A 26,845-nucleotide genomic window follows, 5' to 3' on the forward strand; every position below is an offset into this window, starting at 1 on the left:
TGAGGAAAATACGTAATAAAAATATTAAAAATTTTTAAAAATACGGGTATTGCTATTGCCCTTGGTTGTCTTCAGAGATTGATGGCAAGTCCCTGTTACTGAAGGCACCACATTTGTCAGACACAGGAGTCTAAGGAATGGAATTGAATCTGACCCAAAATTCCCTCAATTGAGGAATAGATTTCATAATACTAGAAGTCACTATGAAAGCTATCAATCAGGTATCATACCAGCCGTGATGCCTACGAACTATAACAATGGCCACCACAACAAGATATCCCTAATGGTACAATAGTGGCATTTAAATCTTGGCGATAACCATAGTTACTCAATAAGACAGACCCCATTCCCAGTACTGAAAACCCAGCCACCCACTACTGGTGAGGTCATGGATCTTAGAGGAGACCCCATTACAGTCACTTTCCTAAATGAACATAATTTCTAACTGCATTCTACATGTTCATCCTCACACCCACAGGTTAATATAGGTCTCACCTTTCATCTGAAGAGCTTCCTTTTGTACCAGATCATTACAGAAAGCCACAACTGGTCAAATGCAGAGAGGAACAGACTGTGTGGGTGCCTGGCTCTAATTGATTCATCCAAAACACAATTCCTACAACTGGGACTAAGGGAAGGTCACAGAAGAAGGGATAAAACGTTTCTAAAGCCAGAGGATCAGATGTCTACTGTGACATTGTGTCTTCTGCATGTGATAGGTATGGTACACTCATGTAATCTCAGCAGTGTGGTTGTCTACACAAGGCCTGAGCAATGAACACATTGGTTGACCTGGTTGACCTGTTTCTGTGGCTAGGGAAGACTCACAGGGCCCTATGTCTAGATGAAGGTCTACAGGAAACTAATGACCTCTGAGAGAAGGAGAATTACTCTTCCCTAGGAAACAGCTCCCTGTGATTATTTAATACCAAGTGGTCAGGAACACACACACACACACACACACACACACACATGCGTGTGTGTGTATGTGTGTGTATTTTTAAATAATATGCAACATTAAAGAGACTTAGCAGTTTGTGTCAACATATATATGCATTTATATATGAAATGACAGTAATTTATAAGAGAGAAGTCAAGAATATAAGAGGGAATAGGAGTTATAGGAGGGAGTAGATTAAAAAATGAACAACTTCGATAGTGGAGAGGAAGATGTCTGGTCTTCACATGTGTGTATATAATTTACATGTATACCTGTACACACATGAACACTCACACACCCCACATGAGAACAAGTCCACAGAAGACCACCAATTCACACATACTTACCAATAAAGGCAAAAAAATTAAAAGCAAAAGTCATGTGCTTCTGAGCTCTAGTTATCATTATTATGTGATATAGCTAATAAACAGCCCAGTAAACACAGCATTTCAGGTGATGATAACTCTGTAGTGCAAAGAAACTTAGGTGAGTAGACACAGAAGCTTGGGGAGGAGCTGTGGTAGTCAGTGTAAGCCAGCATGCCCCTGCCAGGACTAATGACTGGATAAAAAGCCAGGGAGTTAGCCACACGCCGATATGATATGAGAGACGGGCAGACTTGGGTGTAACAGTGGGCCTATCACATGGGGCGGCGCATCCAGCAGTGGGGCCAAGCCTGGGAAGGCAGGATGTACTTTAGGGAAGATTGATCCCGAGTCAGGAATAAAGAAGAGATCCAGTAAGAAAAACCGAGAAAGTCTTGCCACAGCTATGATTTCTCAGATCACAGGAGAGTGTCCTCCTTTGTAATTTGGGGATGAGAAGAGGAGAAAAACAACTGGGAAGAATTTAGCTCAAAAGGCCTTTCCTAGAACAGCTCATAATATTGTGGCCAGGAGTACGGGGTTGGGGATAGGGCGATGCAGGTCACAGACTGTGCTGGCTCAGAGAGAAATCACTTCAAGGGGAGATGAGGTGCTTGCAGCACAATTGTGAGAACGTGAGTCCCATCACCAGAACCCACATAAATAACTGTGCACGGGGCCAGACTGACAGCCCTGGACTAATGATGAAACTCACTAGTCAGTCAGACTAGTTAAATCCAGTGAGGACTAGATCCTAGCCAGAGAGATCCTGTCTCACACGATAAGGTAGGGTAGACAGTTGCTGATGCTCTACACACACACACACACACACACACACACACACACACACACACACAGAATCATTTCTGAAGCAGTTCCCTGACTCGGGAACTCTTCTATCACCTCACACCATTCAACATAGCAGGGAAAGAGGCTCTAACATGACTATGTATCAGGTCCAAGCTCTAAGAATAAAATAGCCACCATTGTCTCTCCACCTCCCACAGGCAGACTGACACACGTTGGTGTCCTGGATTAAGCTTTACTCTTTGTATTAGGTACATTAACATACTTTTAGAAAACATGAGAAATACTACCCATTTTATTTGGTATTGAACTTACAGTGACCCTTTTTTGCCTTAGATTCTTGAGTGCTTAGATTAAGGTATACACCACCAGTTTTTCTATGCTTTATGTACTCCAAAACCTGGCTATAGCCACCTGATTACAAAGACTGTTGAGTTGTTGTCACTGAACTAAGTATGTCAGAGTGACAGGCAAAGTGACAGATACAAATAGAAGAAGCACGTTCCCTGGAGAACATCCAGTTGCCCAAATTTCAAATTCCCTTTGAACCACATACTAAACAGACTTCTAAAGGTCACGTGATCTTGACAGGAGGAGATAGAACTTGAACTCAGGTCTATATTTCCCACAAAGCTAAACTTCAACTCTTCGTTCAGAAGGGTCATGGTGTTAGCCATCCCAGGTGTGGTTGCTTCAGACCTACAATTTTAATCATTTAGCAATACCAGTCACTTTCTACTAAAGCGCACACTGCTTTCTTTATGACTCTGTAGAAAGCCCAGCAACTGCTACTACCAATGTCCTGTTTCTATGTGAGTGTATCAATTGTCAAATCCAAAAGCAGTGGGGTGGTTTATTCTGATGAGCATCTCATTCCCCAGCTCCGGCCTTCCATATCAGCAAGTCTTCTTGCTAGCTTGAACTACAACCATGTTACAGTGCTTTTACATGTTACTTGCTTTTCTTTAATCTTTCTCCTGACTTGGGCTGTTCATCTCTTTTGTCTCCTTAAGCCGAATGTCTGGAGATGACCGTGGCTTCCAAGGACACAAGTCATTAACGTTCATTAACCCCCTACAGCAAAATTTGTTAATGTTTATTCTCTTACCCTAGAAAGGAACTACTGTTATTTAGGTTAAATAATTTGCACAGTTGCTCAGAGCATCAGAACTTCCAGATGGGGGATGATCCCTGGGCGCCATCTTGTCAAACTCATGAACTTCTATTTTAGATTTTTGCAGTGATGAAGCTGTGCATGCCAACTGGTTCTCGGCCAGAGAACCCATCACACAGCCTCCCGGCAGCAGAGTCTGCACTTGCCGCCATCAGAAAGATCCAGAAATAGTTCTGTTTGCAAGGAGGGAGTGTTGACAGTTGAGCAGAGTCACAAAGTGATAACATATTAGGAAGAACCTTGCAAATGTTTATATTATTTACAGGCGGGTGTAGAACTTTCTACAAGGGTTCTTAAGTGAATACATAAAACTAGTTACATAAGATCATGGCATTCCTAGAAGACTGAAGACTATGGATTTTATTTGCAAAGGTCTCATGTGGCAGCACAAGACTAAAGGAGGATAGAGAATTAAGATCATGTCAGAGAGTCAGGTCCTGGTTGTCTAGGCCACTTGCATAATGCCTTGTACCACACCAGTGGCATAGAGCAGAAGTGAGAGCTAAGTGGCCAGTGCACTAAGGTGGATGTACTTATGGAGTGTCAAGCATGCTGTAGTAGACCAGAGATGTGGGAGAGACAGGAGCAGGTTGGTAGATAGATGTGTTAGCTCTAGGGCTTGACTTTACAGTTCAGTTGCACATGCCCTCTACTTCTGGCTTAATGTATTTTGTGTGATTACAGCACTGCCATAAGCATTAGGAGAGCAAGCCCAGACCTTCTGCATCTCTGAGAGCACCCATTTCTACGTATTTCTCATTGGGCAGAAAAGAGTGAGTGATATTACTTTACTTCTTTGGACCTGAGAAGCAGATCCTTGTATTCATAGCTAAATGTCCTTGAGATGATCCCATTTAGCCCACCCACTAACTCCCTCATGGAAGAGAATCGCCTATTTTCTTTTTGAGTTTTGAGTTCAATGTGATGGTTTGAATATGCTTGGCCTAGGGAGTGGCACTATTAGGAAGTGTGGCCTTGTTGGAGTAGATGTGTCACTGTGGGTTGAGGGCTCTCATACTTTCATCCTAGCTGCCTGGAAGCCAGTCTTCTAGAGGCCTTCAGATGAAGATGTAGAACTCATAGTTCTTCCTGCAACATGCCTGCCTGTCTGGGCACTGCCATGCTCCTGCCTTGATGATAATGGGCTGAACCTCTGAACCTATAAGCCAGCTCCAATGAAATGTTGTCCTTATAAGAGTTGCCTGGTCCTTGTATCTGTTCACAATAGTTCAAACTGTTTACAATGTAGTAAAAACCTAATTAAGACAAAAATACCCACCTATTTATTTCAAGATAGGGTCTTGCCATGTACTGCAAGCTGGCCTGGAACCCACTATATAGCCCAGGCTGGTCTTGAAGTCATACTCTCCCCACCTCAGCCTTTCAAGTGCCAAGATTAGGTTATGCCCCTATAATCACTTTCTGATAAAGAAATTGGCTCAGAGGTCAAATGACTTGTCACACAGCCTACCAAGGTCAGCTAATATTCATTACAGGAAGTAGAAGCCTTGGCCTCTGTAAACCCATCTTGGGTGACTGAGAATAACAGGAGTGCTGCCTAGCTTTGGGGGGATCATGGGGTCTCTCGTTCTTTGCCTCTTCCCTCTAGCTGGAGAAGCCCTATTCATAGGTATTTTATATAATGATACTCTGTAGAATATGCATAAAGAATGCCCTCCTTTAAACCTTTAAATCACCATAACACCAAGGTGTCCATTTGGAATGTACATTGGTGCTGGCAAGATGGTTCAGGGTAAAGGTGCTTGCTCCAAATCTGATGGCCTGGAATTGATCGCTGGGACTCATATCATGGAAGGAGAGAACCAACTTGTAAAGTAGTCCTTTGAATATGGGACATGTACACACACACACACACACACACACACACACACACACTTGGAATGTTTTCTAATACACATTGAAGCAGTGAGTCATTTGAATCATGAAATGGACTGAGTACACATAAGCAATTTCAAATCTACACAACTCTTAATGGGATGTGGGTCTTCCACCCACCTTCCAAAACCAATGGTTTCAGTTACTATCTAAACTATGTATATGAGTCTGTGTACTTGTGAGTTTATGTGCACTATGGGTATGCAGTCAGTTGTAGAGGCCAGAAGAGGGCATCAGATCCTTTGGGCTGGAGTTATAGATGTATGAGCCTTCAAGTGTGCTGGAGACTGAGCAGTACTTTTAACAGCTGAGTCGTAGCTCCAGTTTCATCTCAGTTACTATTTTTAAGAGCAGTGAAAATTATTATTTTTTCAAGTAACAGCTAAAATGACTTCATTTCTATCAGCCTGTAAAGTCACTGGAGAGCTGATGAATATACTCTCATGACATGATTGTTTACACTATCTCAGAACTGTTTTGGTATGATAACTTGCAGTGAACCTCCATACAATGGTGTAAGCACTCTGTGACGTAAGCACTCTGTGACGTAAGCACTCTGTGACGTAAGCACTCTGTGACGTAAGCACTATGTGACGTAAGCACTCTGTGACGTAAGCACTCTGTGATGTAAGCACTCTGTGACGTAAGCACTCTGTGACGTAAGCACTCTGTGACGTAAGCACTCTGTGACGTAAGCACTCTGTGACGTAAGCACTCTGTGATGTAAGCACTCTGTGATGTAAGCACTCTGTGACGTAAGCACTCTGTGATGTAAGCACTCTGTGATGTAAGCACTTGCCACAAACTTTCTTTGAAGACCACTAATTGACATGTCGAAGAACCAGGTTTATTTATTTATTTTTTTTGTCAAGATAAAACATTTAGAAAATTTTCCAGTGCCTCTTGAAATTTGCCAGTGATGCACCCCTGGTGAGAGAGACCTGAGAGTTTGGCTTGGGGTTGGCTTTTAGAGTCAGCCAGCTTGTGAGGCAATTGAGCTTCCCTGTGCTTTGTGACATTTTTGTTTGAAGGAGAAAAGATTTATTTTGGCCCACAGTTTTAAAGATTTCAGTTTAGAGTCAGTTTGCCTCACCCATTGGCCCAGAACACTGGTGGGATTATGCATTGTGATAGGACTGTTCTTATCACTGAGGACAGAAGGAGAAATCAGAGGCTTGCTATAGCCCGCAAGGCTTGTCCCTACAGATCTAGTTCTGCTTGCTATGCCTTTCCTTCCAAAGGCTCTGTAGCCTCTCAGAATGGAGTTGGTGCCTGGAGGAAGAATTCCGAATATGAGGCTGTTGGGAACACTGGTGTGTACCAGGCCATAACAATGTGGTGGCAGCTTCCTGTTGCCATAGCAGAATGCCTGAGATGGGGCAACGTAGAAAGAAAGGCAGTTTTGGAGGAAGGCTATGGGGGTCTGGATGTCTGAGGCCTGGCATTGTGTTGACATTGATCTGCTCTGGTGAGGTGCTTGTGTGGTTTCGACTTGTGGCAGAAAATAGAAGTGCAAATGAGAAAGGAAGAGAAAGATGGAGGACCACAGAGCTCAGTGGGGAGACTCAGGAGGTGGTGATATCTAGACACATCATCAAGTGGGAGAAACTTGAGTTTTCTTCTACAATTCTAAATCCTGGAGTGAAACGTTTTTGAATAAGAGAGACATCCAATAGTATCCTGACTTGTATAGGAAAGTTTTTAGTGGAGTGGGTGTGACCTGTGGGGACCTTTTGCCGACTTTTGCTTTCCCTACTGAGTGGCACAATGGATTCCCACCTCCGTAGGCTCCTGGGATTCCCTCCACCTCCTGTTCTCCTTATGTCCCCCTTGATCTTCAGCCTCATCCTCTATATTTCCTGTCATTTACAGTTCAGTCCCAGAGGCTTCAGGTGTGAAGTTCTGTAGGAAGACCTCAGCCTGCATATAAAGGATTTCCTTGAGATCGACTGAGGTCACACACTATGGGCAAGAGGACTGGAGAAAGTGCTGTCCTCAGTCTAACAAAAAGAAAACAGCTGTAATGAAGTGTTTACCATTGTCTTCAGATTCCATTTGGGAAATTCTAATGATCTCATAATTTAAAAGACGCAAATTCCTAGAAAGGAACGAAGACCTGATGTCAAGGCACATGTTAAAGTGTAAGGAGACTCCACAAGGGGAGGCCCATCACTGCTGATATGATGCAGGGATCATGTGCAGCTCAGAACACTCCCTGGTAGTGAGGGCTTAGAGGGACCTTTCCATGGGGTCATACACATTCATGACTCACTGCTATTTCAGTTTTCATTTACTGTGAAATGTAGCTGTATACACCATCACAGTCATTTAAATGGGGCTCTTGGTATAGTTTTGAAAACACTCCAGGATTATGACAATAATTTAGTTATAAATTGTGGTCATACTTTGTAACAGCAGCCTGTGATCACTGGCACATTACTATAAAAATACCCAGCAAGAAACAGGAAATAAAAATAAATATGAGATACAAATTTGGGTGTGTGAGTTTGTTTTAATATTCCACAAATTCTATCATCATCCCAGCAGACATGTCAAAGCTTAAGAGACAACTCATTTGTTAATTTATAAATGAAATAGACCCTGAAAGTATAGTTTCAAGACATGTGCTAGACACTTATAAAGGAATGAAGACACTTTTGGTAAATGGTTGCTGAAAAGAAATGACTACTTTTTATATGTACTTAGAAAGTAAAAACAGATGACAGCACAGATTCATACAAAGTGCAAATTTACAAAGAGGCCTTTGGAGCTGGAACGATTGATCAGTGGTCAAGGGCATTTCTTGTTCTTCCAGAGAACCTGGGTTTGGTTCCCAAAAGCCATATATTGACTCATGAAATACCTCTAACTTAAGATTCAGGATCTGACATATTCTTCTGGAGTTCATGGTCACTTGTATGCATGTGCACATGCACATACAAACATACACACCAATGAAAAATAAAAAAGACACAGCTTAATGCAATCCACCATGTGTTGTCTAGAAGATGAGACTATAACTGTTGCTATAGAGCATGTTGATGGGACATAAGAACCCACCCACTAATTGTCATGCCGTGCTGTGAGGCACAGGGAGACATTTCCATTTGTGTGATTGCGATTTGTAAAAGACCCAAAGCTAACCACATGCTTTCCTACAGTAGTGGAAACCAGGCCAATATGTTCTCACCAAACTCTCTTTCGAGCAAATCCTACTGATAGAGTCAAAGTCCATGATGAGCTAATATGTGTGTTTACACCAGAGCAGCCTCCTGTGGTTATATCTGGCCAGGACACAGAACTCACACAATCAAGATGCTGGTCTAAGAAGGTCACTACAGAATGAGTAGCAAGAGAGAGATGCAGGGAAATGCTGAGCCTTCGTGCAAGTGAAGGGATGTTATCCCCAAGTGTGTAAGAGTAGGGTCTTTGGTCTTGTGTAAAGATAACTTTTAATTAGCTCTGCAGAGATCAGTAACTGGCCAAAGGGGAGACTATCATAAAAGTTGATGGAGAAAACAAAGCAGTTTAAAACAGACCTTGAGTTTTTAACTGGTTAAATCCTGAATACATTTGGGAATAAGCTCCTGGCTCCTTACCTTGCCATACTTCTGTGCATAAGAGCCCGTGAGGAGAGAGTGGAAGACGATGATGGTTTCATCCAAGTCCCAGACAAACACACGCTGAAGAGAAATGGCCAGGGTCAAAATGGCTTAAGGAAACAGATCTTTACAGTTAGAAGATATTCCCTTTCTTGTTTTATGTGGGCTTGACTGGTTTATAAAAAACTACCCCCTCTCATTGTTTATTCCTTTTTTAATCTTATTTTTTTATTTTTCTAGTTTTTTCTTTCTTTTATTCTTCTTTCACATATTATATCCTGACCAGTTTTCCCTTCCCCCACTCCTCCCAGTGTCCCCTTCCACATTCACTTTTTTTTTTTTCCATTTCCACTTCTTTTCTGTTTCCCTTCAAAATTAAACAAGCAAGCCTTCCAGGGACATCTACCAAATATGCCATAAAAAGTTACAATAAGACTAAGCACAAACCCTATCAAGGGCAAGGTGGCATAGTAGGAGGAAAAGGGACCCAAGAGCAGGCAAAGGAGTCAGAGACATCTCATGCCCACTGTTGGGAGTCCCACCAAACTATCAAGCAATGCAACCATAAGGTATATGCAGAGAGCCTAGCTCAGACCCATACAGGGTATGCTTGTCTCTTCAGTCTCTGTGAGCTCCATCTGAACCAAGCTTTGTTGAGTCTGTGGGTCATGTGCCTACTTTGCAAAGTCTGATTCTCATAAAACTTGGGGACATGGGTGATAAAAATTTTCACAAGTTTAATGATCAGGTGTCCTGACTTGTAATGAATAGACCCAAAATTTGATTATAGATAACATGGAAAAGATAAATACTGATTTTGTGATAGAAAGGATTCTAATGTTGACATATTTTATACTTCTAGATCTCCTGGGGTTCACTGTGTTTTGAAATTTATTTTGAATTTGCATAAAATGTTTTCAAAATGGATTTAAGGCAGTCTATGGATAGCTCCTAAACAACGATGACATGTCACATAGGTTGGTGAATATGTATTGTTTGGCTTGCAGAGACTTATGAAAGATTTCACATTACAAATTTAGGAGATTGGACCCAGACAACAGAGGTTTGTCATTGGAAGAGAATCTGGAGTTTGGGCTACACTAGATGTCACTCCACTCTAGAATGGGCCAGTGTCTCTATCCAGCTCCCTGTCAGTTGGGCTGCCTTGCTGTCCTCTTTCAGGTCATAACACTAGGCTTCAGAACACATTTCATCTCTTTGATATATTCATACATATCTCTTAGGAAGAGGCACAATGTGTGCTATTCGATTTGTATTACAGCTGGAAATTAGTCCTTTTCTTCAGTTGAACTTTGTGATTGTGTATGAACATATTATGGTTAATGATAGATTTCTATAATATAAACTCAACTTGCTTGATGTAGTTACATTTCACAGAGCTCACAAATGAAACAAGTACTTTAAAATCCACAAATATGACAGTTTTTAACACATATATTCATTGACAAGATTTTACTATTTTCCTTTCAACACAGATTTCTTTATCTTTATAGAATATTTTTCTAAGGATATTATCGCATAAGTCATAGCTTTATTTTTTAACTTTTTTCAGTTTGAATTAAAAAATGAAATTATCAGTCTTTAACTTTCAAAGTATTGTTACCTCTGACTTTATTGTTTTAAATTTTGCTAGAGATAGATAGATAGATAGATAGATAGATAGATATTTCAAAACTTACTAGGTATTTAAAGTATGACTACACCATTCAGTAACTAAATAACTTACATTCTACAGCGATAAGCAGGCATACCTCTAGGTCACTGTCCGGAGGTGGGGAGGGATTATTTTTCCGGCCTCTTCCTCGAGACTTTGACCCAGAACTTCTACATGTTCTGTCATCGAGATCTTTGATTGGTGTGGAGGGACTCTGCACTGTATCAAACTCTCCTATAAATAGCATGGTGTGCCAAGAAGAACAGTTTAGTTTTAGAACAACTACAAGTCTTCATTATCACTTAACAAATTCCTATACATTAATGACCTCTTTGTGACAAAAATTATAGTTTGAATATGTAAAGTTGTAATTTAGTAAAAATAATGTATAGGTCATTCATTGACTTCTTCACAGAACCCTGAATGCCTCTAGATGCCAAGTACCCTCAAGCTTTCTGTCTGTACTTTCACCCCCATTTTTCTGTGTTTAGGTCCAGTCTCTCCTCCATTTGGGCCACATTCCACAGAACACAATGTCTTCTGAAGCAGCCCTGCACCAGACCTGCAAACTTGACAGCCCTTCTTACTGAATGCACCTCACCACTTCCTTCCTGTCTTGTGTCCACTAATGAAACTCCTTAAGACCATAGTCCATACTCCTGGTACTCAGTGGAAGTAAGTGAAAGCCATGAGCTTGGGCAGTTTTCCAGCAGTTATATAAGAAGGTATAAAGAGACATGCAAAATTAACCCACATATGTTAACTTCACACAAACAAACACAAAATATCATTTGAGCATGTAATCATTTTTAAAAATTAGCAAGAAAAATTTTAACCTTTATTATTTTCTTAACAAATTGTTGAAATCTTGTGCCTGTTATAGTTATTTCAATGTGTGTTATCTGTGTTGTAAGTGCATGATAGCCATAATTAGGCAGTAGTTACACTACTGTATGGTACAGTTCCTTCGACTCCCTGATATCCTTACTAAAAGCTAATTTCCGCTCACCAAAGCTTGAATGCACATACTTTGCTGAGAGTCCTGAATAACCATGGGATTAATAAATTTAGAATACAAGCTCAGCCTTTATCTTTCCAGATAGGTGATATATTTGATCCTATTAAACACACCCCTTCAGAGTTATTATTTGGTGGCTGATATCTGAGGGATGTTAGTTCCAGCTATGCTCTCCAGTGTCTTCCTACCTGGTAGTCACAGACTGTTCTTTTGCCATGCTCAGGATGTTCTGGTTTTCCTACTATGGTGCCAGTGTCTCATATTCTAATGTACATGAGGACCCAGAACAAGCTCTCTCCACCCAGCCATCACTTATCTAATTGGCTTTTCTATGTTTTACAAGTTCTTGAAATCCAGACTCATGAAAAGTTACTGAACTAACCATTACCCCCAGAGCTCGTGTCTCTAGCTGCATATGTAGCAGAAGATGGCCTAGTCGGCCATCATTGGGAAGAGAGGCCCCTTGGTCTTGCAAACTTTATATGCCCCAGTACAGGGGAACACCAGGGCCAAGAAGTGGGAGTGCATGGGTAGGGGAGCAGGGTGGAGGGAGGGTATAGGGGACTTTTGGGATAGCATTTGAAGTGTAAATGAAGAAAATACCTAATAAAAAAGTGGAAAAAAAAAGAAAGAAAAGTTAGTGACCATGGATCTTAACAGGCATAAAGCACTGGCCAGTAGCAAGTTTGTGTTAAGGTAAATTGAGGCTACAAAGGTTGCAGCCTAACAAGTCAGCTTGACTTGTGACAGTACATCAAGGATTTTACTTAGTTTTCCTGAACCTTAGTTTCAGTGTATACTGAATTCTGGATAATAATCCTTTTTAAAATTTTTGAGGATGAATTATATTTGTATTTAATTTAAACCATAAGCATAAAATGAAAATCTCTAGACAAGTGTGCTATTAAGGCACGTTAGACTTAAGTAATGTAAAAGTAATATGATGATCTTCATTTATCATTGAGATACAACACAATATGATAGAGCAATAATTCACAGAGAATGAAGTAATACTGAAAAATGGCACATTGAACATAGCTTTTCTGAGAAACAGTAATTGTTATAGAGTAAACATCTTACCATATCTTTTGATAACATTTTATTTGGGAAATATCATATGGCATGGGATCAAAAATATGCTTTAGCTATCTCTCCCATAAATGGAGGGGGAGGAGGAGATAGAGGGACTATGAAAAGAGTCATTTGAAGGGTCATATGGAAACCTAATATAGTAGAAACTTCCTAAAATATATACATATGTGAAAATAATTTAAATAAAGTTTCCAAATAGTGAGGTAGACAGAGCCCCAACTGGGCATCTTTCATTACAAAATAAAGCTTCCAATGCATGGAATGGGGGTACATCTAATATAATTGTGGCCAAAGGGGTCCCATGAGAAGCTCCAACAAACCAGGCTACTGCCAAGGCTACTGGTTCCATTCTATTGGTAAGATAAAGAACTGTTGCTGAAGACAACATCTACACAACTCACTGAAGATGGAGAAGTTGCGCTGGTGTCTACTTAGAGCCTTCACCCCTACTAACCAATTTTCATTATACTGGAAGGTATTCTGCACACTACCAAAGGAGAAAGCAAAATACCAACCCAGCTACAAACCATTTGATCTGCAACAGTGTCCTGCCTGCAAGGTGTGCTGGTGCAGTGGTGGCACTAAGCCTGTGGGAGTGACCAAGGACGTAAGGCCCACGCTATGGGATGGAGCCCATCCATCCTTGACACTGCTCCTGTAATGGAGAGCCTGAAACCAGATAGGCAAGGCACCTAGGGAAAACCAAATATTACTGTTCTACTAAAGGAACCTAGCACAAAAAATGACTCCTAATGACATTCTGCTATACTCGTAGGTCAATGTTTTCCTCAGCCATTGTCAAAGAAGTTTCCTCCTGCAGTAGATGGGAACAAATAAAGAGACCAACAGCTGGATGGTATGCAGGGAATGAGAGACCTTGGAACACTCAGTCCAAAACAGGATGCCTTTATCAAACCCTTCACCTTAGGGCTCAGGGAACCTTATGGATGAGCAAGAGGAGATGGAGGACACCAAGAAAACAAGGCCTAGATACAGCAGGACTGATGTGTAACCTCACAGAGACTGTGGCGGCACGCACAGGTCTGGGCCTGAGAGTCCCGGTACTGAGAGGGGAAGTAGACGCAGGTCCTAATTCCTAAAACAGAAGCTGTCTTCAATTGAAAACCATTCACAAATGAACTCAGTGTACGGTCAGAGCTTTGTTTTGTCTTGCCGTGATTTACCTGAGCATTTCATTCTTTTTGTTACCCTACAGTTCTTTTGCTTATATATTACAGCTTTGTGTTTTTAGGTGATTTCTGCGCATGCCAATGTGTTTTTTATGTTTTGAAAAAGATGCTTGTTTTTTTCATTAATATTTGTTTCTTAGTACTTTATTATTAATGAGAGAGAGAGAGAGAGAGAGAGAGAGAGAGAGCAAGAAAGCATGTGGGTTTGGGTGAGTGGGGAGAAGGCGAGGGCCTGGGAGGAGCTGGAGGAGGAAAACTATGATCAGGATATATTTTATGAAAAAAATCTCGTTTCAATAAAAAGTAAAGTAACAATATAAAAATACATCTTACTGTAAATGTTGTTTGCTCTTAAAGTAGTGCCAGCATGGCTCCTGGTTTCCCTGCCACTGCCACCACAGACAGGGTGGACAGCACAGTGATAAAATGCTTTCACTACAAGTTTGAACACAGCCTTACCTTGCTGCAGCTTATGTTCCAGCTTATTTGAATAGGCTTTAGATATTTGAACTTCTAAGTAACACTACACACACCCTTCTCTGCTTTCCACTCTTATACAGAATACTGGATACTGGGACAAAAGTTCCCTTAGGTTAATAAGTCATGCTAATCTAATACCTTTCTTTAAATAACATGATTCAAATTAATTCATTCCTCAAAATTTTATTTCTATTTATGTGTATATGTGTGTAGGTAGGTATGTGCATGTGCACATGTAAACTATGTATGTCCGTGAATGCCAGAAGATTACACTGGATCCCCTGACCTGAGGTTATAGCTGTCTTTGAGCCTCCAGACATGGATGCTGGGAACCAATCTCAGGTCCTTTGCAAGAGCAGGGCGTGCTCTTTACCACTGAGACATCTTTCCAGCCTCAAACTAACTCTTTAAAAATAAGCCTAAACAAAACTTTTTTGGTGTGGCATTTATGAAATCTCTCTCTTTTTGCACACACACACACACACACACACCCATTTGTTGTTCTTTTTTCTTATTTATTTGGCTTTTTCTTCTTGAGACTAGATTTCATGCTCGCTTCAAACTCCTTACAGAGTCAAGGATGACACTGAACTCCTGCTTTTCAAGTGCTGGTATACCAGGTGGTTATGTGATATGTGTCTTTGTGGTTTTTGCAGATCAATTTTAAGGTGATCTTCTCTCTCTGTCTCTCTGTCTGTCTCTGTCTCTGTCTCTGTCTCTGTCTCTCTCTCATACACACACACACACACACACACACACACACGTAGCCTTTTACCTTGGGTAGCAGTGCAAGAATGGAAAGACAAGAAAATTGCAAACTTCCAATCGCTGTCTTAAGTTACAGATAGGATGGCTAGCAGCAGCCTATGTCAGCACTAAGGAATCTGGCAGGAACAAGTCAGCTATTTAAACCTGAGATTCAGCAGCTATCACAGTGTTGAAGGGAAAAAATGGGGCCACAGGAAGTGTGTGGGTTTCTAAACACAGGAGAATCTGTTCTCAGTGGTTCTTTGCCAGTTAGTTAAGGATCTTAAAGATACCCAAAGAATACAGAAAAAAATCATGGGCAAAAGTGTTCTCCATGAGAGTAAAGCAGGCATTTAGAAGAAAATTCTGAAGGATAGCCTTATTTTTATTAAACTTTTAGTTTACAGCATGCACTGCCCTTTAAAATGAAAAATCAAAACACCATCCACACTTCATTATGTTGGTGAGAACTCAGAATGTTTGTTTCTTCTTTCCTTAATTTGTCTAGGACTGTCTCAAAGACACATGTCTGACTCTTCCTTTCTGCTGATTGCCATTTAGGTGAGTCACATGGTTAGGTGACTATAAATTATAATTATAAATATTATGTGTGCCAGCGAGATCTCTCCCTGTTGAGTATCTACTCAGCACTAGTATTGCTGAGTCAGTGGAGGGGTACAGCCATCTGGTACAGATGCAGATCTTCATAGAGGAATTATTGACTTACTATTTCATGAGCATTACCATCCCCCATTGTTCTTGTTAGTCCTTGGTACTGTTAATCCTTATTTCAACCTTTGTGGATATATGGTGATAAGTTGTTATTTGAAATAAAACTTAATTGAAAAGTAATAGTGAGGAATATATTTTCATCTATTTAAAATTTGTCATTTTCTTACTGATTTGTAGGTGTTCTTTGTGAACATTATGTGTATGAGAGAGTGAGAATGAGTGAGAGAGACATAGACAGAGAATTAAACTCAATTCCCAGCTAACACAGAACTATGTATGCCCTTATTATCTTATAACTATGGAGAAACTGGCAACACAATATACTTAATTAGGCAACAACAATCAGCTGATATTTGGTGGTGTCAATGTGATTCCAGAATTTCTGCTATAACCACCAGGCTAATAGTTCCTCCTCCAAATAGAAACAGTTTCTCCTGATCAAGAAAGACCTCTAACAACTCACCAGAATGAAAGAATATGTTGGGAAGTCATGCATGTGACATATCTAAGACATATATGGAACCCAAACCACCCAGTGGAGAGAAAATGAAATAACCTGATTGAAGACAGAAGCAACGGCCAGAGCAGCTGGTTCTCAGAAGAAGACATAGAGATGGTCAGTCAGTGTATGAAAATATCAGTGGTAATTAGAGAAACGCAAGTTCAAACTATATACTGAAACTCACATTTTATAGGATGTCTGTTATCAAAGGAGAAAAGGGAAATGGCGTCGAACTTGATGTGAACAAAAAGACCCTGCGGCTGAAGCATCAAGAGGACTGCATAGAAGCCTGAGACTTAAAATCAGGTTGTGTGAATACATGACTATTCCGATAAGACAGTCCTGCCCTCAAGTTTATAAAAAATAATTTTAAACACATTTTATTAAAGTAGAATTATGTCACTTTCCTCTGTCCAGATCCCACTATCATCTCCCATCCTCACTCTCAAATTGATAGCCTCTTTTGCCTTGATTATTATTGCTACATATGCATGTACACATTCGTATGTGAAAGGATATATAAATACAATGTGCTGCGTCCCTTTTTATTGTTTGATTGTCTATGGTTTCAGGGCTCACCACTCTGTGCAATCACAAAGCAACTCGTCTCCAGGAGAAGCTAATTCTCCCGTTCCAAGATATGGGGTCAACCTCAGTATCAAGGCATAAGATAGAGATAGATGGACAAGGAAAATCTCTCTCTCTCTCCCCCTCCCCCTTCTCTCCCCTCCCTCCTTCCCCTCTCCCTCTCCCTCTCTCAAACACACACACACACAGACACAGACACACACACACACACAAATGGGATTACAGCTCAAATATGAGAGAAATCCTTTCCCTTTGTGACAGTATAGATGGCAATGAAAGTCATTATTCTAAGTGTTGTAAGACATGAACAAAAAGTTGAATATTACACAATCTTATTTATATGGAGCATGAAAAGTTTGATACCATAGAAATAGAGTATAGAATGGCAGTTACAGGAGGGATTGGGAACGGAGTGGTTAAAGGGAGATGTCAGACAATGGATATACCTTATTTGTAGCTTAAGTTCAAGACATTTACTCTACAGCATGGAGACTGCTAATTCCAATGGATAATGGTTTTGAAAGTTGCTGAGCTAAGGTATTTTAAGTATTGTCACCTCAGAAACAAAGCACACAAAGTGTTTGCTAACATTAGGCTTTGGTGTGTAGTCATTTTTCTTCACTGTGTAGGCAGATTTCAAAACAGCATGCCATACAGAATAAATACGGATAGATTTCTAAGATTTCCAATGAAAAACTTTCAAAGGAGTCATACAGGCTTTAAGTGCTGTATGTTAGAGAGAAGGCCTGTACGTTCATTGAAAGGACTTTACAGGAGTGAGAGTCCTTCCTGTGGAGGGCATTGGACGGTAGAATGATCTCTGTAACTTTATGCTGCCTGCTCTCTCTCTCCCACTGGAGAGTGAACACAGGACTCGGAGAGTAAGAGTCACTGAGCACTCACTGATGCCAGGCCAGAGCTGTTGAGTCCGGGGTCTCTGACAGTTTCACTCAGATAACTTCTCAGGGGTACAATAACCAGGCACACGTGGCCAACGAGGTGAAGAAATTCAGGCTCTCCTCTCCATGTATACCCTCCTGCGGGCATCACAGAGAAGGAGCTGGACTCTGAGCCCTGAAGACTTTCGAAGGCTGTTAATTCGTTCCCAAGAACCTTGTTTCTGAGAGGGAGGGGCTCCACCAATTCTCTCATTCGACCTGAGCGCTTGTTTATACGTTCAGTTAGCAAACACACTACATACAGTGTTTATCAGGGTCTTAGAGTCAAGGATAGTATTGTTGCATGCTACTAACCATGTTTAATTTTTAAATGTTTAAAATATTTGTAAGGATGAACTAAAAATATCTATCATCTCCATTGCTAACTTTTAGAATGCAAATCAAAACCACAATTTACCTTAGATAAACTTCATATGAAAAGCAGAAAGAGATCTTCATTAGGATAATGAACTAGAAATGTCTGCTTTTAATCATTGTGGTAGTGTGTCCTTAAATCCACTGTCAAACTACCTAATAAGGCTAAATAAATAACTGAATGCCATTTGCAATTTCTAAATAGCATCAGTCATTACCAGCAGCCTTGGGCTTTCCTAGGTGATTGAATAATTATCCTTTAATCAGGACAGTAATGAAGAACTGCCCTTTGTAAGTTTGGATATTTAGCTTCACGTTTATTTCATTAGGTTTATCTGTAAATCAAGGCAAGCAGCTGTCACTTATTGAACATAAGGATAAGGTATGTTCTATTTTAAACATGGATATCCACAGTGAACGTTCTATTAAAAAAAATCGTGGACCTAATTGTCCTCCGGTCTGGTCTGTAAGGCCCAATATGCACAATTGGTTAATGGGAAGTTCTTTGCCTGCCCTTGAACTAAATCCATCAGATTTCACCATTAATAAAGCAAAGCCTATAGTTACGAATGTGTTTGCTTTTTGGATGCATGTCCGATCTGAAACGGCTGAAATAAAACTATAGACTACTCTGAGAGAAGATGTCAGGTATAGAATCCCTCGAGAAATACATGTGTGAGAATATGAGTTAATAGAAGAAATAAGTTCTGTTGTCAGTTCAGTCTGATGGGATCTGAAAATGCCACCAAGTGTCACATTATATTCGTTGACGCCAGTAACCAATTCCAGCGGAGGAACGTTCTGCATCTGCCCGTGCTTGTAGCAGCTGAACTAAAGATGCTGTCTCTGCGGGAACACTTGCTCGCATTTTGTATTTTCTTAACACTGACGAAAGAGAGATTCTGAGTATTGGCAATGAAAACTCCCTTAGGGAAAAACATTGTTGTGATTGACAGAAATTTGAATGAAATCAAACTTGAAATAAAGCTCTACACCACACGCAGCATACTGAGTTCACTCGCTTCGGCCAGGGAACTGGAGTCTTATCAGTTCAGATACGGCCATCTTGTGCTCTCTGGCTCCTGCCTCTAAGGCTGATGATGAGCACATCTGTGGTTTTGTCTCTGTGAGGCTGAGGCAAGCATCCTTTCCCTACAGCACCTCCACTACTCCCTAAACAGGGATTCTCATAAATCCTCAGGTAAGGTCACATTTTTGAGAAAACCATGCTGGAAATAAGATACAGGTAGATTTGGGATGCAGGAGGAAGGCTGGGATGGATGAGTGAGGCTCACGGCACAGAACGGCAGGATTGAGCGTTTCCTCAGATTTGGAGCCCCAGCTGCTTCACTGGCCTTGCTTAGGACTGGCTCTGTCTTTGGTACCAGACAGACAGAGGATGGAGAAAAGCCTGAGCAGAAGATTTAAGAGAAACGAAGATCAAGAAATCAAGAGGAGCCGTGTATTCATAAAAGGGAAAATGTAAGCGGAAAACTTAACTGTAATGTAGGGTCAGCAAAGACAGACTGCATCATATAATACATTTGCTGAGCCCAAAGCTAGAAATCATATAGTGGAACCATGGAGTCAGCCCAGTGGGTAACGGGCTTGCCGCCAAGTCAGATGGTCTGAGTTTGATTTCCCAGACCCATGCTGTGGAAAGAGAGAACCGACTCCTACAGTTGTCTTCTGAGTGCAACATGCATGCTGTGCTTGTGAATATGGCTATGTGTACGCTGCACACACACACACACACACACACACACACACACAAGCACATATAGTCAAATGAATAACTGCTTTGACAAAAACGTTTCAAAGAGATAAAGAGATGGTGTAGAGAATGCATTTCCATGACACACACATCCCCGCAGGCATTCACAATGCCAAACCCCTAATACTGTGATTTGTTTCCACACATGCATGCCTATGATAAAACTTAATTTATAAATTAACCATGGTAAGAGGTATTAGCTAAAAATGAGATAGAAAACATTAAACCAGTTTGTACTAAGAGTTGTTTAAAACTATTATTTAATTTTTGTTATTCTTGATCTAATATTTCTGGACTTCACTTGGCCTATGTTTAGCTGAAATGACAGAAAATGATGGTTGGCAGCTTACCGCAGCATTGCAAACACAAAATCAAAATTAATCAACCTGCTCATTTCACAGTTCGTGCCATCAAGGTATCTTGATGAATACCTGCGGGAAAAGCTTCTATCTAAAAGGGTTTGCTTCTTACCCCCTCTCTAAGTATCTGAGGTTTTCCCTTCTCATGTCTTTCTTATTTGCTTCTATGCTTTCTTATTCAGATCTGAGCTATTGCTAGGCAGAGACCTTAGTCATTATCATTTTCTAGAACACAGTTGGGGTCAAACAGAGGTGAAATAAATAAGTGCTTGATTGATGAAATCGGATAACTTGGTCTTAATATTCTTGCTAGGAATAATTTAGAGTATTTTAATCACATTTCTCTATTTTTCCCCTTCCTCTCCCCTGTGCCTCCCATATCCAAACAAGATAAAAAAAAAGTTGCCCTTCACATTTTTCTTGTAGGAGATCTTTACACAAAGGAGGATGCTTTACTATAATTTTTGTATAAAAGTATTAATTGTGCTTGGAAAGCAAAATCAAACAAAAAACCCTGAAGGCACTACTGAACTCATTAGCGTTCATAAAATAGCATCGATTCTGGGACTAGAGAGATGGTGCAGCAGTTAGGAGCACTGGCTGCTCTTCCAGAGGAGCCACAGCACCCACAAGGCTGCTTACAGCAAACTGAAGCTCCAGTCCCAGGGGACCCACTGCCCTCTTCTGGCCTCTGCAGGTACTGCCTTCACATGATCCAAAGACAGAATTGCTTGCAAAACAGCTGTGTGTGTGTGTGTGTGTGTGTGTGTGTGTGTGTGTGTGTGTGAAATTAATGATTTTATTAAACCCAACTTATTGTTCCATTTCTTTTAAGAATTACTTATAAAATTCATAATTTTATAATTTTATAAAAGCTTTAAAGTTTGGTTATAATTCTAAGATTTGTTTTTAATACCCAAGAAAATATTTGCTTTCCCATGATCACAAAGACTTCCTCCGTATTTTTCTCCTAGGAGATTTTTACACCAAGGGTGATGATAGTTTACTCTAATTTTTGTATAAAAATATTAGTTGTGCTTCTTCTTTTGTACCTAGATCTCCAGTGCTTCAATTGCCATACTGTAACAGTCATTTCTCAGGCATGTCTGGGTCTCTGACTGGCTTCTCCACTCTCCGCCACTGCTCTGTGAATGTGTGCGCTGGACATCGCTGAAGGTGATAACTATTATCTGGACCAAGTTCTACAATCAGGCAACCCCATCCTTCAATCTTTGCTTTTATTTTCCAAAAATATAACATATATTTAAATTCCTTTAGTGTTTCTTATAATTTTAGAATTAGTTATCTTTCTAATTCTTCAGTTTATTGGATTGGAATGTTGATGGAGAAGATGTTGAAGGCTGGCTAAGCTGGCTTTGGAGCTTTACAGGCTGGGTAGCAAATACAATTCTAACAAGAGGACAGCAGGCTTCAGATAATGAAACAAAACAAAACAACTCCTCCCCCCCCAATTAAAAACAAAAGCAACAATAAAAACAAAAAAATATGACTTCACAATCGACTTTAAACATGCACAGACCAGACAAAGATATTAAACTTCCTACTACTGATCCTGCAAAGCCTAGGAATGCAGTGGTGCTGACTGGCGAGAGTTACTGATGACTGCAAAGGTAAAGGGGTTACTCGGTCTCTAATGCGAAAAGGAAACACCCCCAGCTACACTCAAGAGCGATGATATTACAGATGCTCTTTGCTGTCAAGTTTTTCATGGGATAAAGAATGGATCTGGCCAGAGAGCCCTTCACCCATGTTGATAGTCTCACACATGTAGTCATTCTGAGGTTAAAATCTCCTGTCTGTCTCACAACTAAACTGGGAATTTCTGAAATGCCCTGGAGCCCTGTCTTACGCAGCCAGCTAAAACTCATTAATCATTAAAGCTCATGATTGTCTAGTGGTTTCCAGGCACGTCTCTGCTGGGGTCATCCTCTTCTATATTATTAGATAGCACAGGACATTTAGAAGCGTTTCACCTGGATGAGGATCTGTACCTGGTTGGCTAGTCAGTCCTTGGAGAGATTCCTGCAGCTGATAAGTTGATGTTGACGATGATGTGCCATCAGTTGTGTTGTTTGATGTCATGTATGCCCCATAGGTTGATGCCGAGTAATACTGAGCATATTGGTTTTGGCCAAAGGCTGTGTAGGATGGGTAATCCTGAAACAAATAAATGATGTGAATGGATACAGAAGAACACTTAAACATCAAGTACAGTCTAAAGGAGCAAGGTAGCATCATCACCATGGCAACCAAATGACCAGTGATCAGTTTCATTTGCTCTCCAGTTCATGGCTTGGAGTTGACAGTGCTATGAGTGGAGCTTATCTTCTGGGCGCTGCACACATGCAGCAGTGTTTAATTTCTTTATAAGCTTGCAAACCAAGTCTAATGAAAGAGAGTCTGACTGAAGGGTTTTGTGCCACCCCTATTGTGCACTGAAAAGGGAGAGGAGCTGTGGTCAGTTCACAGCCATTCCAGTCCATTCTTACATACTGCCCAACACTACCAGCAAGGAGGAGCTGCGTGTTCTCTTGGCTCCTACATGGACTTCAAGGTGTATTTTCTTTTCTAAATTTTGTTCCTCTTCTAGGCCTTGCTTTTTCATTCTTTTTGGCAGTCATTTTAAAAATAAACAGGTTTTCTAGCCACCACAAGCTACCTGTGACTTGACTTGCAGTCTTCAGTAAGGTTTTTTTTTTTTACAAATATTTAGCTTTTCTTCTTTGTTGCAGATAAAATGAAACCATTGGACCAACTCCCTTGACCTATTTTCTATTAAAAAAATCTTAAAATGATAAAATGACCCTCCGATAGCCTTTTGCGTATTAGGATGATAAGTAAAGGCTTGTGATAAATGGTGTTTAATATATCTAGTGTGGCTTAGCCAAAAATGTTATCAGTGATGACGAATCCTTGGTCAGGAGGAAGATCCCCTGTTGTGGTAAGTTCTGAGGAACAAAGATCCCTATTTGATGTCATTCCCAAAAGAGAAAATTCTTTGTATAAGTAAATACATGTATTACCAGGAAGCATTAAGTAATATGCCAGGAAACTAGAATTCTATTAGCCTGTTTATCTCAGGATCTGATGGTCCACATCACATTCTGTTAACTAAATAGAAAGCTTCAATGTTTGAACGATGTTTGCAGCAACACTTCTTTCTCAGAGAGAAACAGTAATGACAAAGAGCAAGCCTGGCTTTGGGTCATGGCATTGCTCTAAGGGCTTACATGGACTAGAGCACTTGCCTCTCAGAACCTTGTCTGTTCGTAATTATTGTTATCATTTTATATCAAAAACTATGAAGTCACAGAACTTCATCCCAGTCACACAGCTTGTGAGTTTCTAGACTGGAATTGTAACAGGAGGAGTCAGATCTAGCTCCTGTGTGGTGTAGCTCTGGCAGTCTGCCTGGCCTCACCAGCAAAGGATGGTACACACTGGAAAATCTGCCAGCTGCCTCTGGGTAAAGTGATAGTTTTTGTATGCAGATATATCTCTAAGGTTCCCCCTTTTTAAATTTATACTCTTACCTTCTTCATCTAAGCACTCTTCATTTCCTGTTTTGTGTGTTTTCTAATTTGTCTTATTTCATTTTTACTTCATTTGGAGCGATTGCCTCAAAGCACAGATTATATGATATTCTCCTATTCCAAAGCATTGATATCTTTCCAGTGGTCCAAGACTACAATCAGAATTCATACTGAAGCCTACAAGACCCCATGTGACCAGATCTAGTCTACTTCTTCCATGAGAAAGCTTACAGGACCTATGTAACTGGACCTAGTCTATCTTTTTCTGTGGTTTCTCTTCCCAGTCCCCTCAAGGATGACCTGGACTCCAGACTTCCTTCAGTTTAACAGCATATTGGCCCTTGCTGTCTTATTTCCCTGTAACTTTCTGTCCTTGTTCCTGACTTCATTACTATGAATTCTGACTCATTCATGGCTCTGATAGTAAAGCCTTGCACAACACCCTCCTGTGCAGTAGATTTCTATGAACAGTTTAGCAGGGTCTTTTGTTTCCCTGCTATTCTACTCTCTACTTTCTGTGTAGACTGAAAGTTCCATGAGGTGGGAGTGAAGCCTATCCAGTCACACCACCATCCTCAGGTCCCAAGTATACAGAATTTCCTGTGTTTATATGGCATTTATGTGATAAATTGGCACTTAGCCTCCATCCCAAATACAGTTATAGTCTCTATAGATCCACTGTGCATTCTCAAGCAGAATTTGATCTATTTGTGATGGAAACTTTATAAAGTTTTCTTATTCTATATATATTGTCATTGTATCTTCCCAGGGACAATAGAGTTTCATTTATACTTTCTTCTGTCAAAAGTATTGCTCAGTGGCTATAGCCATCTGGTCTACCTTCTGTCTGTGTTGTATATTGTCTGTTTCTTCAGGAAGACTATACATTTTGAGAGAACAGAAAACAAAGACTTGACTAGTTTTGAACTTTAAAGACTAGTCAAAAATATGATGTATATCAAATGCTCAATAAATGTTTGCCATATTAATACATAAAATTAAGCTAGCAGAAATCACCTGTTTTGTTTTGTTTTGTTTTGTTTTGCAGAAAGTATAGTGCTATAAGATACCTTTAAATCAATGCCAAATTAGATCCTTTATAGCTTTCAAATATTTTAAATAATACTTTGGCCCCTTTGTTATGTTACTAACACTACAAGAAGGCAATAATACAATTCTTTTATTAAATCTAAAGAGAAAACATTTGTGAGATAACGTACACTTTCAAAATGTACACAGTAGCTGCATTAAAATAAAAGTATATTGTTTGTCTAGAAATCAACTTCCCTTCAGTCTCAGCCATTCTGAACATGACTGAGAATCAGGAATCAAGGACACAATTCTTAAGTGTCAACATAATCATGACCCATCTGTGTTACAAAACGCTCACGTAGGAACAGTTACTCTTATCCCGATAAAGTACTTCTATCATCCTAGATTTTAGAATTCATGAAAACATTAATAAAACATGACGAGGAAAAGAGTAAGTGCTACTGGAGGCTCTGTGACAAGAGAGAAAAGTAGAGCTGTCAGGGAGGTGGCAATCAAAGATTTATTAAAAGAAATATAGATCTAAATAACAAAAATTAAAATCCAATAGTAGTTCTGCAGACTTTTACTCAGTCACTGCTTCTGTTTTAGGATTCTATCTTAGAGTATGCATGGCAATCTTATTATTGATTCTAGTGTAATGTATCAAGTAATGCTATATTACATAAGCAATTTCAATCAAGGGAAATAAAACTACATGTACTATAGCTTAAGGTAAAAGGCATGCAATATATCCTATAATAACCTGATAGATGATTAAAATGAGTATAGTTTAGGTGTTTAATGGGCAAACCTTTACAGTCAACAAGAAGAACAAATACCTAAAAATTCTGAATAGGTAATTTTTTACTCTGCTGAACTGTTATTTTAGTTTTAAATAAAGAGCCTAATTTTGAGATCATGTATGCTTAAACCAAAACAGAACTATTTAAGTTCATAATATACATGTATGACATTCATAATGAATCAATAAAGTTATATTTTTAAAATTCCCCCTTTAGTCTTCTCCAGGGAAGAGCTTCCTAACTGCATCCAATATCAAGTGATCAGCCCTGAAATAATCTATATATCCAAAATTAAAGAAAAGCGGACAATGAATTTGCAAGAGAGCAAGAACATGAGCTCATGGGAAAGGCTAGCGGTAAAAAGGGAGGGGAGAAAAGATGTAATTATATTTTAATTTGAAAAATAAAAATACATTTAAAAAAATTTAAAGAATAAGTGAAAAAGATCTTCTTAATCTTCAGAAGTGTACCAAGGAAGAGAGAGGGTTTTACAAACTCTGCATAAAGTTAAATAAGGGATTATGTCAACTAAAAATTATAAGTATCTATAAATTATAAATTGAAGAAACCTAAACTCTTCAACAGAAAATTTTAAAGGTGTAAAACTATCGTACCTGCTGTGAGCTGCTGAAGTTTGTTGAATTAGAAACGGAATTATTTGCATAAATAGTAGACGATGGTGCAAAGCTGGAACCTGGGAAAAGAGAAAATGCAGTTTAACGGTTTCCTCATCCATTTGGCTGTAAGAGGGACTGAAACCTGGTCACTTGTAGCTGTGTGATGGATGAGGACACCGTGCTAAGTGAAGTAAGCTTAGCACAGAAAGAGGCATAACACAGAGAGCTCCATCATGTGAAGAATGCAGGCGAGGAGATCTCAGCGAAGTGGAAGGGACAAGGATGGGTGGCGCAGTCTGGGTGAAGAGGGTACAGGGTAGAGATGCTGGCCAGAGGCTGCCAGGCAACTCAAGAAATCAGTGCTGATACTCTTATTGCTCAATGACTTAGAATAACATACAAGATTGGGTTTCGAATGTATTCACTGCAAATAAATTATGAAAGTTTAAGGATACACAAACACTTATCCTGACTTCTTCTACGTTATATACCATATTAAAGTATATGTCAGAGCTGGGTGTGGTGGCCTTTAATCCCAGCACTTGGGAGGCAGAGTCAGGTGGATTTCTGAGTTCGAGGCCAGCC

The 26,845-nt window shown here is 40.0% G+C and overlaps 1 protein-coding gene across 5 annotated transcripts in view; it reads right to left on the bottom strand.

Moving 5' to 3' along the window:
* Eya4 (EYA transcriptional coactivator and phosphatase 4) overlaps nt 1-26,845 on the bottom strand; it is a 254,932-nt gene that overhangs the window by 27,634 nt on the left and 200,453 nt on the right. For 3 of the 5 annotated variants that reach the window (XM_029482164.1, XM_029482162.1, XM_029482163.1), the window contains 4 exons: nt 26,258-26,337; nt 22,249-22,432; nt 10,557-10,693; nt 8,782-8,865 (listed from right to left, as the gene is read on the bottom strand). In XM_029482164.1, coding sequence (XP_029338024.1) covers nt 8,782-8,865; nt 10,557-10,693; nt 22,249-22,432; nt 26,258-26,337 — 485 coding nt within the window. The remainder of the gene's footprint in view (nt 1-8,781; nt 8,866-10,556; nt 10,694-22,248; nt 22,433-26,257; nt 26,338-26,845) is intronic. The other 2 variants (XM_021173761.1, XM_021173760.1) reach the window with 1 other exon arrangement.

Source organism: Mus caroli, chromosome 10 (assembly GCF_900094665.2).
Source record: "Mus caroli chromosome 10, CAROLI_EIJ_v1.1, whole genome shotgun sequence".
In the NCBI taxonomy this organism is placed as follows: domain Eukaryota; kingdom Metazoa; phylum Chordata; class Mammalia; order Rodentia; family Muridae; genus Mus; species Mus caroli.